The sequence below is a fragment of the Odocoileus virginianus genome, chromosome 24 (assembly GCF_023699985.2).
Source record: "Odocoileus virginianus isolate 20LAN1187 ecotype Illinois chromosome 24, Ovbor_1.2, whole genome shotgun sequence".
In the NCBI taxonomy this organism is placed as follows: Eukaryota; Metazoa; Chordata; class Mammalia; order Artiodactyla; family Cervidae; genus Odocoileus; species Odocoileus virginianus.
The window spans coordinates 9,732,527-9,745,403 of NC_069697.1; the positions used below are offsets into that span (position 1 = coordinate 9,732,527).

At 42.8% G+C, this 12,877-nt stretch overlaps 1 protein-coding gene and 1 long non-coding RNA gene across 6 annotated transcripts in view; one reads left to right on the top strand and one right to left on the bottom strand.

The window, feature by feature from the left end:
- LOC139030801 (uncharacterized) overlaps nucleotides 1–3,962 on the bottom strand; it is a 44,406-nt gene extending 40,444 nt beyond the window's left edge. Inside the window, exons 1-2 of the long non-coding RNA XR_011483186.1 lie at nucleotides 3,665–3,962; nucleotides 333–447 (exon numbers count right to left, since the gene is read on the bottom strand). This is a non-coding gene — a long non-coding RNA (uncharacterized lncRNA). The remainder of the gene's footprint in view (nucleotides 1–332; nucleotides 448–3,664) is intronic.
- Nucleotides 3,963–4,341: 379 nt separating this feature from the next.
- The window catches only part of ACSS3 (acyl-CoA synthetase short chain family member 3), a 247,922-nt gene continuing 239,386 nt past the window's right edge, over nucleotides 4,342–12,877 (top strand). For 4 of the 5 annotated variants that reach the window (XR_011483185.1, XM_070454281.1, XM_070454280.1 and 1 more), the window contains exon 1: nucleotides 4,342–4,953. Coding sequence is in view for 4 of the 5 variants with exons in the window: in XM_070454281.1 (XP_070310382.1) it covers nucleotides 4,349–4,953 (605 nt within the window). In the remaining variant the exon portion in view is untranslated. The remainder of the gene's footprint in view (nucleotides 4,954–12,877) is intronic. The other variant, XM_070454279.1, reaches the window with a different exon arrangement.

Genomic DNA, 12,877 nt, shown 5'->3' on the forward strand with positions numbered 1-12,877 from the left:
TATAACACTGAACAGAGTTCCATGTGCTATAGAGTAGACCCTTTTTGGTTATTTAAAATGGATAATATGGAGCTAGTGGTAAAGAACCTGCATGCCAACGCAGGAAACGTAAGAGACAGTGGTTTGGGTCGGGAAGATCCCCTGGAGGAGGACAAGGCAACCCACTTGGGTTTTCTTGCTTGAAGAAAGAATCCCCGTGGACACAGGAGTCTGGTAAGCTACAGTCCATGGGGTTGTAAAGAGTCGGACACGACTGAAGCAACTTAGCACTCAGGCAACTGATAAGGATGCCTTTAAAAAATAAAAATTAAGCTGGTGGATGAATCCCATACCTTATATTTGGTTGATAGGATGAACTGAAGTTGTAGAGTTCTTCCCATCCACTGAAATATTGTTTTAAAACAAGTCTTTCATCTGCCTTTTCCTCCTTGACTTTACTGCAGTTAACTATGTAAGCAAAAAAGAACAAAGTTTCAAAACAGGAGTCTATAATTATATTACTATTAGCTATTTCACTTCAGAAGTTTTAAAAATATTTACTGAGCTATGAAAACCAGCATATTTTCCAGAAATTCTTTACTAAATCAGAATTAATCTGCAGTGTTTCTGCAGGCTCAAATTTCGCACAGTCTGTACCTACTGCAGAAATAATTTATGCAAATGCTTCCATGCCAAGTTTTCATAATATCCAGGAAATCTGATATATGAGAACATTCTTACTTTTGTCAGTAGTAAAAATCTTAGTAGTTCCAATACACAAAGGTAGACATTTAACTCTAAACAAATTTATGTGAAAATTCTGTAGCCAGCAGAATACATGATCAGAGTAGTCTATACTTATTATTAAACTGTGTACTTTTTAATTCCTTTTACTCTGTTAACAAAAGCCTGGATAGCCAAGGCTATGATTTTTCCAATAGTCATGTATGAATATGAGAGTTGAACCATAAGGAACGCTAAGCACAGAAGAATTGATGCTTTCAATTGTGGCGCAGGAAGACTCTTGAGAGTTGCTTGGACTGCAAGATTAAACCAGACAATCCTAAAGGAAATCAACCCTGAATATTCATTGGAAGGACTCATGCTGAAGCTGAAGCCCTAATACTTTGGCCCCCTGATGTGCAGAGCTGACCCATTGGAAATGACCCTGATGCTGGGAAAGAGTGAAGGCAAAAAGGGACAGGGGAGGCAGAGAATGAGATCGTTAGAATCACGGACTCAATGGACATGAGTTTGAACAAACGCCAAGAGATAGTGGAGGGCAGGGAAGCCTGGTATGCTACAGTCCATGGGGTTCCAAAGAGTCAGACAAGACTTAGCGACTGAATAACAACTCTGTCTGCAAAAAAAATTTAGCCTGTACTAAGAATGACTGATCATAGGCTGAAGTTACAATCCTAGGAAGAAGTTGTAGGATTCCTGTATCTTTTTCCTTTTTTAATTCTAATTCTACTCTGCCTTCCTAATTTTCAACATCTTTTTCTTAGGCAGTAAGTGTTCCAACTCCAATTTCCTTCCTTTCTCTCATTCTTTCTTGAGTAGTCTTTCACACTTTTTTCAATCTCTATATGGTTTCCCTGCATGCCTCTTCATCATATGGAAGTTTCAGATAATCTTGATCTATTAATCTTTGCTCAAGGTGTTTAATATGTCATCTTGAAGAGCATATTAAACGTACCATTTATTGCCATACAATGAAATAAATATTGTATTTATTACAAAAAGCTAGAATTTTAGAGGGCGTGAAAACTGAAAAGACTGCAACCACATTGCCCCCAAATTAGTTAAAAATACAATTTTGCTTTTTTGAAGAAGTCCAAAATGTACATGCATGCTTCAATTAAAGTAATTTCTTGCAAAAATTTCTGACTGTAAAATTTTAGCGTGTTAGTGAAGTTGGAGGTTTGAGGGATTGATTTTTTGGACTGGGTGTTGGTTTGCTAATGCCTAGGTGCTATGCAGTTTATACATATTTAAATCTTGTGACAATCCTGTGAGACAGGATTATCAGCCTCAAATAATGTTTGATGTTAAAGGTGAAATGGTCTAACCTCAGGCAGACCTGCATTTGATGCTACTTTCTAGTTCCTATCTGGCTCAAGTTTCTAGTTTTACTGCTCACTCCACTACTCTCCTCCTGCGGGCTGACCTTCACTTACGCTCTCCCCTTCTCTTGAAATGAAACTGGTATTCACAGTCTATTTCAAAAAATACTTAAACCAAGACAGCACACTGCAGGGTCCAGCAAAAAGAGTTTAATCCAGCAGTGTGGGGATCTAACTTGTCTTACACAATCTTTTAATCAGCGCTTTTGTTTTTAAGTCCTTAAACTTCGTCCTGAACTTTCAGAAGAACCCAGGGCCTCCTAATGCTGAAACATTTCAGGTTTCTGATAAGGAAATCCATTTTCTCCTTTCAGCTTCCCCCTGCCACCCTCCTACCCCCTTAAGTCATACACCATGAGTTTAATTTCTTTCCATTGTCTCATTTGGTCCATTGTCCTCCCCTGTTTTCTTCATTCTTATAGATTTTTACCACCACCATCACAATCACCACCACAACCATCACCACTGTCCTTTCTTTTTTTAGAAAGAAAAGGAAGATTAAGAAGAGGAATGGATGTAGGTAGTCACCTTGTTATATTTTGTCGGAAGTCTAAAATCTTTCTTCTCTTTAATCATCAGCCTGGTGTGAAAATCATGGACTTTGGAGTCAGATTCCCCACCTTTTGCAAGTTGGGGCACGGAGAGAACATATATTTGTTTGGTATGCTGGGGTAAGTGGCAGCACCGACATGACAGGTCAGTGCTCCTTGAATTACAGGTGTGCCAAGGCATCCACCACATTGTCTCAAGGTGGTAAACATGGGGATTCCACTTCCTGCTTCTTCGTACTGGTTGGGAAATGCAGGAGCTAACACATCTGAAAGTGCCAGCACAATGTTGACACACAGGACGAACCCGCAGAGATCTGCTTGCTTCCTTTATATGCATCCCCGCCCCCAGTCAGTCTCAACTTACACAATGCAGGGGCTAACACATTTGTCAATGACTATGATGGACGTCACTGTGACACCACGGAGGATGATCTGGGCTCTGAGCATCCTGTGGACCAGACAGCAGCATCACACAGCTGGGCAGAGGCGAGGAGGAGGCCAGGAGGGTGTCTGGCTTCCAAACTCTGAACTGAAGTGACAAGTGCCTTTGCTTTGGGAAATCACTGGCCCTGAGGCCTTAGGAAGAGTTGGTTGCAGGTGTTAAGGAAAAGTCTAGTGGCTTGTGTTTTAGATGAAAGGAAAGAGCTGAGGTGATTAAAGATATGTTCTTTGTTTTATTATATTTAGCCCTGTTCTGTTTAACCTTCATTTTCACATTATTCTTTTCCTGCACACACAAAAAATCTGTTGACAGCTTCTCAAGTTTACAATTTTCCTAGGGTCGGGGCATTCATTCTTTGTTACTTCGGATTTGGGCGTACACATCTTTACAGTTAAAAGTGCAAATGCAGTCACACCAAACAGCATGTGGCATGATACAAGGCAAACGAGATAGACTCTGAATTTCACTAATGGGTAAAGAAAACAAACCCAAAAAACCCCAAACCGCAAACCAAACCGAACAGTGAGGAGTTTAAAGAATGCTAAGCCCACCAGATAGTAACTTACACAGCCTGACTTTCTTTTTTGCTTCCTCAGCTTCCTCTTTTTTGATTCATTTCACCTTGACTTTGCTCTTCCTTTTACTGAAATTTTTGTTGTTGTTGTTGTTTTTTAGTTTTTTGACTCATCAAAAAACAACAACAACAATAAACACCCAAAAAACCGGCCAAAGAAACCCCAAAGAGGCAAATGGGAAGGGAGAGAAAGCAACAGGTCGTCCTGCTTTCTGCCGAGCTCGCGTGGGGAGTCCGATCCGAAGGTCCCATCCCGGGGTCGGTGCTGGGGTACCTTCCTGCGGCCTGTTAATCACCCCCACCAGGCTCTTCCCAATTCGGTTGGGCAACCTCCCTCTCCTCCTCCTCTCTCAGCTGTCAGGAAATCCTGGAGCCGCCCTCGCCCCGGAGCCACTTGTTTTCTAAGTGGCCGGGGATGGAGCTTTGTTTTCAAAAGAAGTAAATAAAAAAACCCCTGACACTTCAGGGGCCCGAGGGCCGCAGAGCTCGGCCCGGCAGACGGCTCGTGCCGCCCGGGGCGAGGCGGCTTCTCCCGCCGGTTCCCCGAGACCGACCCCCAGCAGCTGCCCGCAACTTGTTTGTTGGAAAGCCGGCGGGAGTGGGCCGGCGGTGCTCGCCTTAGGGGCTCTCGGGTGTCGGCGCGGGGCGCCCTCCCGGGGGAATCGCGGGGCTGCGGATGCGCCGGCTTTGTCGCCCGGACGCCGGGACCCCCACCCGTCCCCGGCTCCGCGCCCCCTTTCCAGCCTGGGGCTTCCCCCCGCCGCTCCAGGTCGGTTTTTCCCGGCGACTCTGGTGGTGCCTTCCAAAGTCCCAGGGCTCTGGGCACACCTCGGGGTTTTCTCCCGCCTCCCGCCTGCGCTGCTTGGGGCCCCAGGAAGTCGCGAACGCCCCATGGGTGGTGCGTTCCGGGCGTCGCGCGGCGGAGCCAGCAAGGAAGGACTCGGGAGAGGAAGGGGCGACCCCGCCGGCAGCGATGAAGCAGTCTTGGCTGCAGTGTTGCAAAGTCACCGGCGCGGGGGGCCTCGGCGGGTCCCTGCCCGCGTCCTCTCCCGCGCGCGGAGCGGGCCCGGCCCGCCGGGCGTACGTGGCCCCCGGCCCGCGGGGCGCTCTCGGGGGCCGGGGCTGCAGGGCGCTGTCCTCGGGCGGCGGCGAGTACAAGACCCACTTCGCGGCCTCGGTGACCGACCCCGAGAGGTTCTGGGGCAAAGCCGCGGAGCAGATCAGCTGGTACAAGCCCTGGACCAAGACGCTGGAGAACAAACATTCGCCTTCCACTAGTTGGTGAGTGACTCCTGAGCCCACCCCCGGCTCTTTTGGGCGTCCAGGCTCCACGTCCCCTGCATCGGAGCCTGGAGTTCTTTTGGGAAAAGAGGATGAGACTGGAGGTGTGATCACACCTTTTAAATCCGTGTTTAATTTCAACTTCATGGTCAAGCTCTCTTGCCTTGTCTTGCGGGATTCGGTTACCTAGGGTGAGGGCTCTGGTTCCTCCCGTAGACCAGAAATTTACCTGTATGGCCAGGCTCTGCTAGTCGAGCATGAGCCAGCCCCCCAGAGACCCACAGTCTAGAAAGGGAAGCAGCCACGGCAACAGGTGCAAGCAGAGTGAAGAACTAGGAGTTTCTAAGTATCCTCACCCTGTGAGGAGGTAGAGAGTGGGTGAAAGACTCCAGTAACATCACACCTAGAGATTGGAAAAGTGGATATGTCCTCTCAAAGTTGGCAAGGTCCCAGTTATTAAAGTCCAGGACGTGGAACACAGGTTGAAATTTGACTGTTGATGTGGCCGCGAACAATTGTGTTGGTGGGAAAGGGGACTGGTGAGTCAGAGGTTGATTTGGGAAAGGATTTATGCATCACACCAAGTAGCTGGGATCCGGTGCACAGCCCTATCCTGTATATGAAGCTGCAGTGTATTCCAGAGAGAATATGCAGTACATCTGCCTAGGAGATGCTAGAAATCATGGTAGAAATAAAGGTTTGTTTTTGTTTTCTTTTAGAGTTGCGATTGTAAGTAGTTATAAACACTGTTTTTGTGTTACAACAAACAAAAGATACATTTGTAGAATAAATGCCAAACTTGTCAGATTCTTAAGGGTGAATCACACAGGAGGACTGGATTGGGCCATGTGCCTAGCCCTTAAGAATGTGATTGCTTTCCTCAGCCAGCCCTGAGGGAGAGAGGTTTTCTCTAGAAAAGTCTGCGCAACACTGCAGTGGGGTTTCCCACTACCATTTCCAAGTCCCCAGCAGTGAAATGGGAGAATGAGATGGTCAGGTTTGCATTTGATGAATGTCTTCTTGTTGAGAGTAGGAATCTGGAAGGGAGAATGACCTCTTGACCAGAGACTGTTCTCTGTCCCCACCATCTCTGTCCCCTCTTGATTGTTCGGAGCTGTTTACATGGGTTTACCTTTAGAGTCTAGCACATTTCCCCATCCAGCTCAAGTTTTCCAATAGTGTTTGATTTATCCTCTCTTATGTACCCGTCAGCGAATCACACACTTGGTGTGCATGTGGCAAGAGGGGCGGGGAGGTGTCATGATGGTTAACAGCCTGGTCTCTGGGACCAGAAGTTTGTGTTTGAGTTCTGGCTCTTTACAGTTACTGGCTGTGTGTTCATAGGCAGGTTGCTTAATCTCTCTGTTCTTCAGTTTTGTCATATATGAATGTGTAACTAGTAAGATCAATTTAGTAAAGGATTAAGGCCAAGTCTCAAAAGAAATAGACCCTATAAATGTTAGAGTAAGAATAGCTATCTTTGCCCTCTCATTCCACAGTTATTTAAGAGCAGGAAATCTTGCTAGATCTGAGAAGATCAAAACACGGAGATGATTGTCTCACCTAAGAATGTGTTCTCAAAGTTCTGTGTCCATAAATCTGTCAAAAAGTATGGAACTGAAATTATTTATGTGACCACCGTCCCATAAAACTGTGCAGAAAACTCAAGAAATCACTGGGATACTCCAAGTAAAAACCAATGAGGGCCAGACCCAAAGTAGTGGCAGTGGCGATGCAAAGAACAGGTTTCTAGAGGCTTAATTGAAGTTGGGGAGGGCTCAAGGGAGAACAAACAATGTGGAACTCAAAATGTCTACCAAATCAACCTTTAAGATCTGGAGGTTTTCCCTCTATGTTTTCTCTCTTCTTAATTTCTAGTTGCTTGCCGGAATTTTAAAAAATTGTTTGCACAAAATTTCTGCTTTTAAAGAGGTGTTTTGCCAAAGGGTCCTTGTATGTATTTTCAAAAATTCAGTACATTGTAGGTCACAGTATTTGATAATACTGTATCTGAATTCTTCATCTTTGTACTCTTGGAATCACGTGGCTGTACCTGTTTTATAGCAGCCCAACAGATCAAAGTGAATAACAGATAAGTCTTTGAGTCTGTATTTGTTTTAGTAGTGTGATTCAGTCTTACTGAGGAGTTTGGTTGGCAGAGCAGAGTTGGAGAGGCAGGTAGACATAGGAGACCATCCATCCAATCTGAAACTCCATTCAAAAAATGGTTTTAATCTGAATCCTGTTTGCAGATATTCTTCGTTGGTTAACATTTTTCTGCAAAGGTAAACTCAGTTCAGTTCAGTCACTCAGTCATGTCTGACTCCTTGCAACCCCTTGAATCACAGCACGCCAGGCCTCCCTGTCCATCATTATCTCCCGGAGTTTACTCAAACTCATGTCCATCGAGTCGGTGATGCCATCCAGCCATCTCATCCTCTGCCACCCCCTTCTCCTCCTGCCCCCAAGCCCTCCCAGCATCAGGGTCTTTTCCAATGAGTCAACTCTTCACATCAGGTGGCCAAAGTAGTGGAGTTTCAGTTTCAGCATCAGTCTTTCCAATGAACACCTAGGACTGATCTCCTTTAGGATGGACTGGTTGGATCTCCTTGCAGTCCACGGGACTCTCAAGAGTCTTCTCCAACACCATAGTTCAAAAGCATCAGTTCTTCAGTGCTCAGCTTTATTCACAGTCCACCTCTCACATCATACATGACCACTGGAAAAACCATAGCCTTGACTAGACAGACCTTTGTTGGCAAAGTAATGTCTCTGCTTTTTAATATGCTGTCTAGGTTGGTCATAACTTTCCTTCCAAGGAGTAAGCATCTTTTAATTTCATGGCTGCAATCACCAAAAGGTAAACTCAAGGTCAGGGCAAATGTCCACCCTGCCCCACCCCCTCGCCCCTTTATATCCCTATGTCCTAGGGCAGAACAGACATATGAATTTAAAAAGTGATAGGTAACAGGATACATGGACTTGATGATTTTTGATTCTCCATGTCTTGGGAGGTGGCAAGTGGATACAGGCACAATTTGATGTGAAGTTGCTTTGCTTACTTCCTTTTGAAGCTGGCATCTGGGGAAGGGAGATGTTGACCGCCAGTCCTTAAGTAAAATGAGGAAGGGTTGCTACAGCTAGCTGTTCTCTTTGAGGTGGAGCTGATGTAGGTGTGTAGTCAAGCTCTCTGAAGACCCATGGTTTTCCAGAGGTGAGACGGATTCTTCCTCATTATACACTTGTCTGTCTATTCTTCGTGGAAGCAGACTCCCCTCTAAATCTCCAGGCCTACCAAAAGCCCCAACACATAAATAGCAATGCATATTAGCTTTCACAGTGGCATAAACTACCCAATAGTAGTTTACACATGCAGTAGTATGAGCATGGAATAGAAATCTATGAGGGTGATACATCAGGGACCTTCCATTGTAGTAAATAGCCCTGTAAAATATGTTTCTGGGGCTTTAATCTCTGAGATCTTTGAAAAACAAATTACATGTAGGTGCTTTAGGAACATGTGAAGAATGACCTTTCCTCATGGTTTGTTGGTTAATTCACATTGTTGACACCTAGCTTTGGGGAGAATAGTCTCTATTATAGAGACTTCAGTGGAGAACTGAGTATATGGTGAAGCAATTAGAACCCCTAGTAATTCTCTAATCCTGGAACCACAGAATGGATGTTTTGGTTGTTTTCTCCTGGTGAATTAGACATCCTACTGCCTTTCCTGAAATTGAAATCCAGCTACCCCTCTCTGAAGAATTAGGCAATTCACTTTTGCATTATGCATTGTGGTTAATTTTTTCAGTCTGGGTCATTAATTATCCCTTTCTCTGGAAACATCACAGTCCTGTTTTAGTTTATTTTTATTTAAACAACATTCAATGATCAGTCTCTCACATACTGTTTGATTTAGAATTTAATATGTGTTAGCAGTGACCATAAGCTAACAAAAGTCTAAATGCAGATTATTAGAAAAGGATTTCTGCTTGGTTAACATATCTACAATGGATATTGTGTAGGTACTTTTTTTTAACATGCAAGATCTAAGTTTCTGACTAGCTGTGAGGTAAATGTTGTTTTCTTAAAATGGCTTATAAGTGTTAAAGATATCAATTACTCACTCATTGCGTGTATAGGACAAAGAAAATGATGAAAGAGATGGGAGACATACAGTAAATTATTACAAAACTATTTCTTTAGAGTTGTAAGTGCTATGAAATAATAAGGGGATTTACCATAATCTTTTCTGGAAGGATCGTGGTAGGAGTCTTGAAGAAATGATGGTTAAGCTGAGATCACAGTGTGTAGGGATTAGACTCAGAAGGAGGAAGGAACATTCTAGACAAAGAGAACAGCACATGAAAAGGTTGTGAGGTATGAAGTGGCTCAATAAGTTCTAGGAACTGTAAGAAGGCTAACTTGGCAGGTAATAATTAAGAAACAGACGAAGAAAGCCATATTGTGAATGATCTGGTGAGTCAAATTAAGGATTTACATTTTTTTTCCTGGCACAAAACAGGTCACATAGTGGATGATCAAAACTTGAACTTCCTACTCTTCTTTCTGCACTGGAACAAGAAGTGTTTGGGTTCAACCCCAGCTCTGCCACTTGCTTTGGATAGGCTTCAATATCCGTATTGGTGAAATAAGAGTAACGATAGTATCAATTTCTTAGGATTATGGAGGTGGGTGGGAGCATGTAAACTGTCTAGGACTGTACCTGACACACAGTACTAGTTACTGATGTTTTTGAAATCTGGAAGAGAGATTCCCAGAAGCTAGTGTGGATCAGAAAGTCTTCAGAGAAATGGTAGCATTTGGACTCAATCTTAAAGTAGGATTTAGAGAGAGAGAAAAATACTTTTTGTGTGCAGAAGAAAAATTCTGTGTGCAAACCAAACACGACAGAGGCACAGAGGAGAGAAAGAACCAAATATACTTGTAGGTCAGAATGAATAGCAGATCAGTTGGCTTGTAGTAGTTATTTTGGAGTTACAGGTACTCCAGAAGGTAGTTTCAGGATGGTTTTGGAAGGCTTGGAATAGCAAGCTCAGACATTTGCATTCACTTTTTAGGCTGTACATCACAACCTCTCTGTAAGCCCGCAGATAGGTTTTATGTGACCTAGGTGCTGGGTTTTCTGTTTGTCTGAAGTAGTTGTTTTTGAAGTACTTGTCAGTGTTTAAACATTGGAGGATTTCATCTAAAATTTAAATTTCCTTTAATGATTCAATCCGCGGGGGGAGAGGGGAGATTATATTGAAAAAAAGCAGATTAACTGTCAGCACTTGGTCAGTATTTTCGCCCGGCAACACTTGGCTGGAATGGAGTGGCTGCTGTCCCAGGTGAAGTTAGACGTAAGGATCACCAGGTGCGGTTTAGGGAAGTAAAGAAGTTATGATAAACCTGAGAATTTGACTCAGATACCCAGGTGGAGGCATTGATTGTGAATTAAAGATAATGACTTGAAGACTTGGCAAGGCCTTATAGGATTATAGATTTGACTGAAATTTGTAAAGATGTGAGAGCTAAAGCTTGGTGAATGTTGAGTGGGGCAGGGGGTAGAGAGAGAGCAATTTAGAGCGGGAGAGAATGAACAAAATACTAAAAACTGAACTGGGAAGATAAATAGAAGAGGGGGCATGAGAGAGTGTGAGAGCGGATGAGGCTTGTTCAGAGAAGTGGGATAGGGAAAAGCAGAATATTTTGGTGCCGTGGAGTAAGAGGGAGAGAAGAGATAAAAATAGGGAAGGTCAATAGTGGTCAAGGGCTCTAGAGATGTTTTGAGGCCATTGAGGATTGAAAGATAACAGTTTTTTTTTTCTCCATTTATTTTTATTAGTTGGAGGCTAATTACTTTACAACATTGCAGTGGTTTTTGTCATACATTGAAATGAATTAGCCATGGATTTACATGTATTCCCCATCCCGGTCCCCCCTCCCACCTCCCTCTCCACCCCATCCCTCTGGGTCTTCCCAGTGCACCAGGCCTGAGCACTTGTCTCATGCATCCAACCTGGGCTGGTGATCTGTTTCACCCTAGATAATATACATGTTTCGATGCTGTTCTCTTGAAACATCCCACCCTCGCCTTCTCCCACAGAGTCCACAAGTCTGTTCTATACATCTGAGTCTCTTTTTCTTTTTTTGCATATAGGGTTATCATTACCATCTTTCTAAATTCCATATATATGTGTTAGTATACTGTAATGGTCTTTATCTGAAAGATAACAGTTTTGATGCAGAAATCTTCAGTGATTTTTAATAATGGGATGTCAAATGGAGAGGTGAAGGCCAAATCCAGGATCCCGAAATACGGAGGGAACTGATGGTAGGCAAAACCAGTCCAGGGACATATTGGACAGTGACAAGAAGGGAGGGGAGATGACAGCATGTGGAGGAGTCTGGGTTACCTGGAAAGAAGTTTCCTCATTATCTTTCCTTTCCCCACCTCCCCCTTTAAGAGAATCTCTTGTTTAAAGGAAGAAGTGGAGAAATCTGTGAAATAGGAATGAAGGGAATTTTGCTTATTTTGAAACCTGTTCCTCATTAACAGGACTCCTTGTTTTTACAAGTTGAACTTTGTGTGGTTTCTTATCTGTTGTTTTCTTCAGATGCCAGAAGTTCATGGAAAAAACAAAATGGAAAAGTCTAAAAGATGGAATAAAAAGCTACTTAACAGATTTACATGTTCTTGTTATGTAATGCAGAGATTCTAGTGAGCTAGATATCTAAGCATTTGATGGTGAGTTTGACAGGGAAGATAAAGAGACAGTTAAAAAAAAATGAAAGAACTAATATTTGTTGATTTGTTAAATTATTCTGGGGTTTCAGACCTGTCACTAAGTGGTTCAGAGGGAAAAAAATTCTTTATCTTTTACTTGCAACTTTTCTGAGTTTGACATTCTTTCAAAGGAAAACAAATAAGGAAAATATAATGTGGATTTTATATAATCAGAAAGTAATGTATTCCTCCACTGCATTTTGATTCTTTGGCAAACAATTAGCCACATTAAGCTGTCTTGGAAATTCAGCCTCCCTCCCTCTCTTTCTTTTCTCTAAAATTTCCTTCATATTTATCAGATATTATTAAACGTGTATTTACTTCTAGTTGAAAGGTGAGAGTTTTAACTTGGGATGAAAAAAAGGTATCCCCTCTGACAAACTCTAAATGAAATGAATTTATTCATAATATTGTGCACAGTACAGATACATTTAAATTTTAAATTATCATTTTTTATAAATGAAAAAATATTTTATGAAGGTACATGGTGAGCATGAAAAATGGCCTGTTAGCAATACTCGCCCTCAGATAGACTCATCGAGAAAGACCAATTTAAAAAGATGGGCTTTATTTTATATTCTGAAGGTCAACAGCTTCGTGCTGTGCTATATCTAATTTTCTCAGTCTGTCATGCTGCTGAAAGTTCAGGACAGAACAGAGTGAACTGCTGGAATGCTGCGATTACATAAGCAAGGATGGATTGCCTGATACATGGCCCAATCAATGAACAATGGAAATTCAATCAGCTGTGACCAACCTTCTACCAAGTGTGGGGTAAAGTTCACACTCTTAGTACCTCCTGGAAGGTGCTTACTTTTTCCTTTGCCCATGCCATATACTATTAGTTGAGAAAAAAATCCAGTAGTTGAAGTTATTTTTCTCTCTTGTTCTCCTTTTCCTCCTCCAACTCCTCCTTTTTCTCCTCATTTTTCCCTTCTTCCCCACATCCTTCCTTGTTCTTCTTCTTCTTTTTTTTTTAAAAGAATTTCCACTTAAGCAGTGACTCTGTGAAGGTGGAATCATTTCTTTCTATTGTGTGAAATTTCTGAGAGAAACGTGTGGGAGGCTAATGAATATTTGTGATAATGTATGTGAATGTAATAACCTCTTTACAGTTTTAGGAAACACATCTGA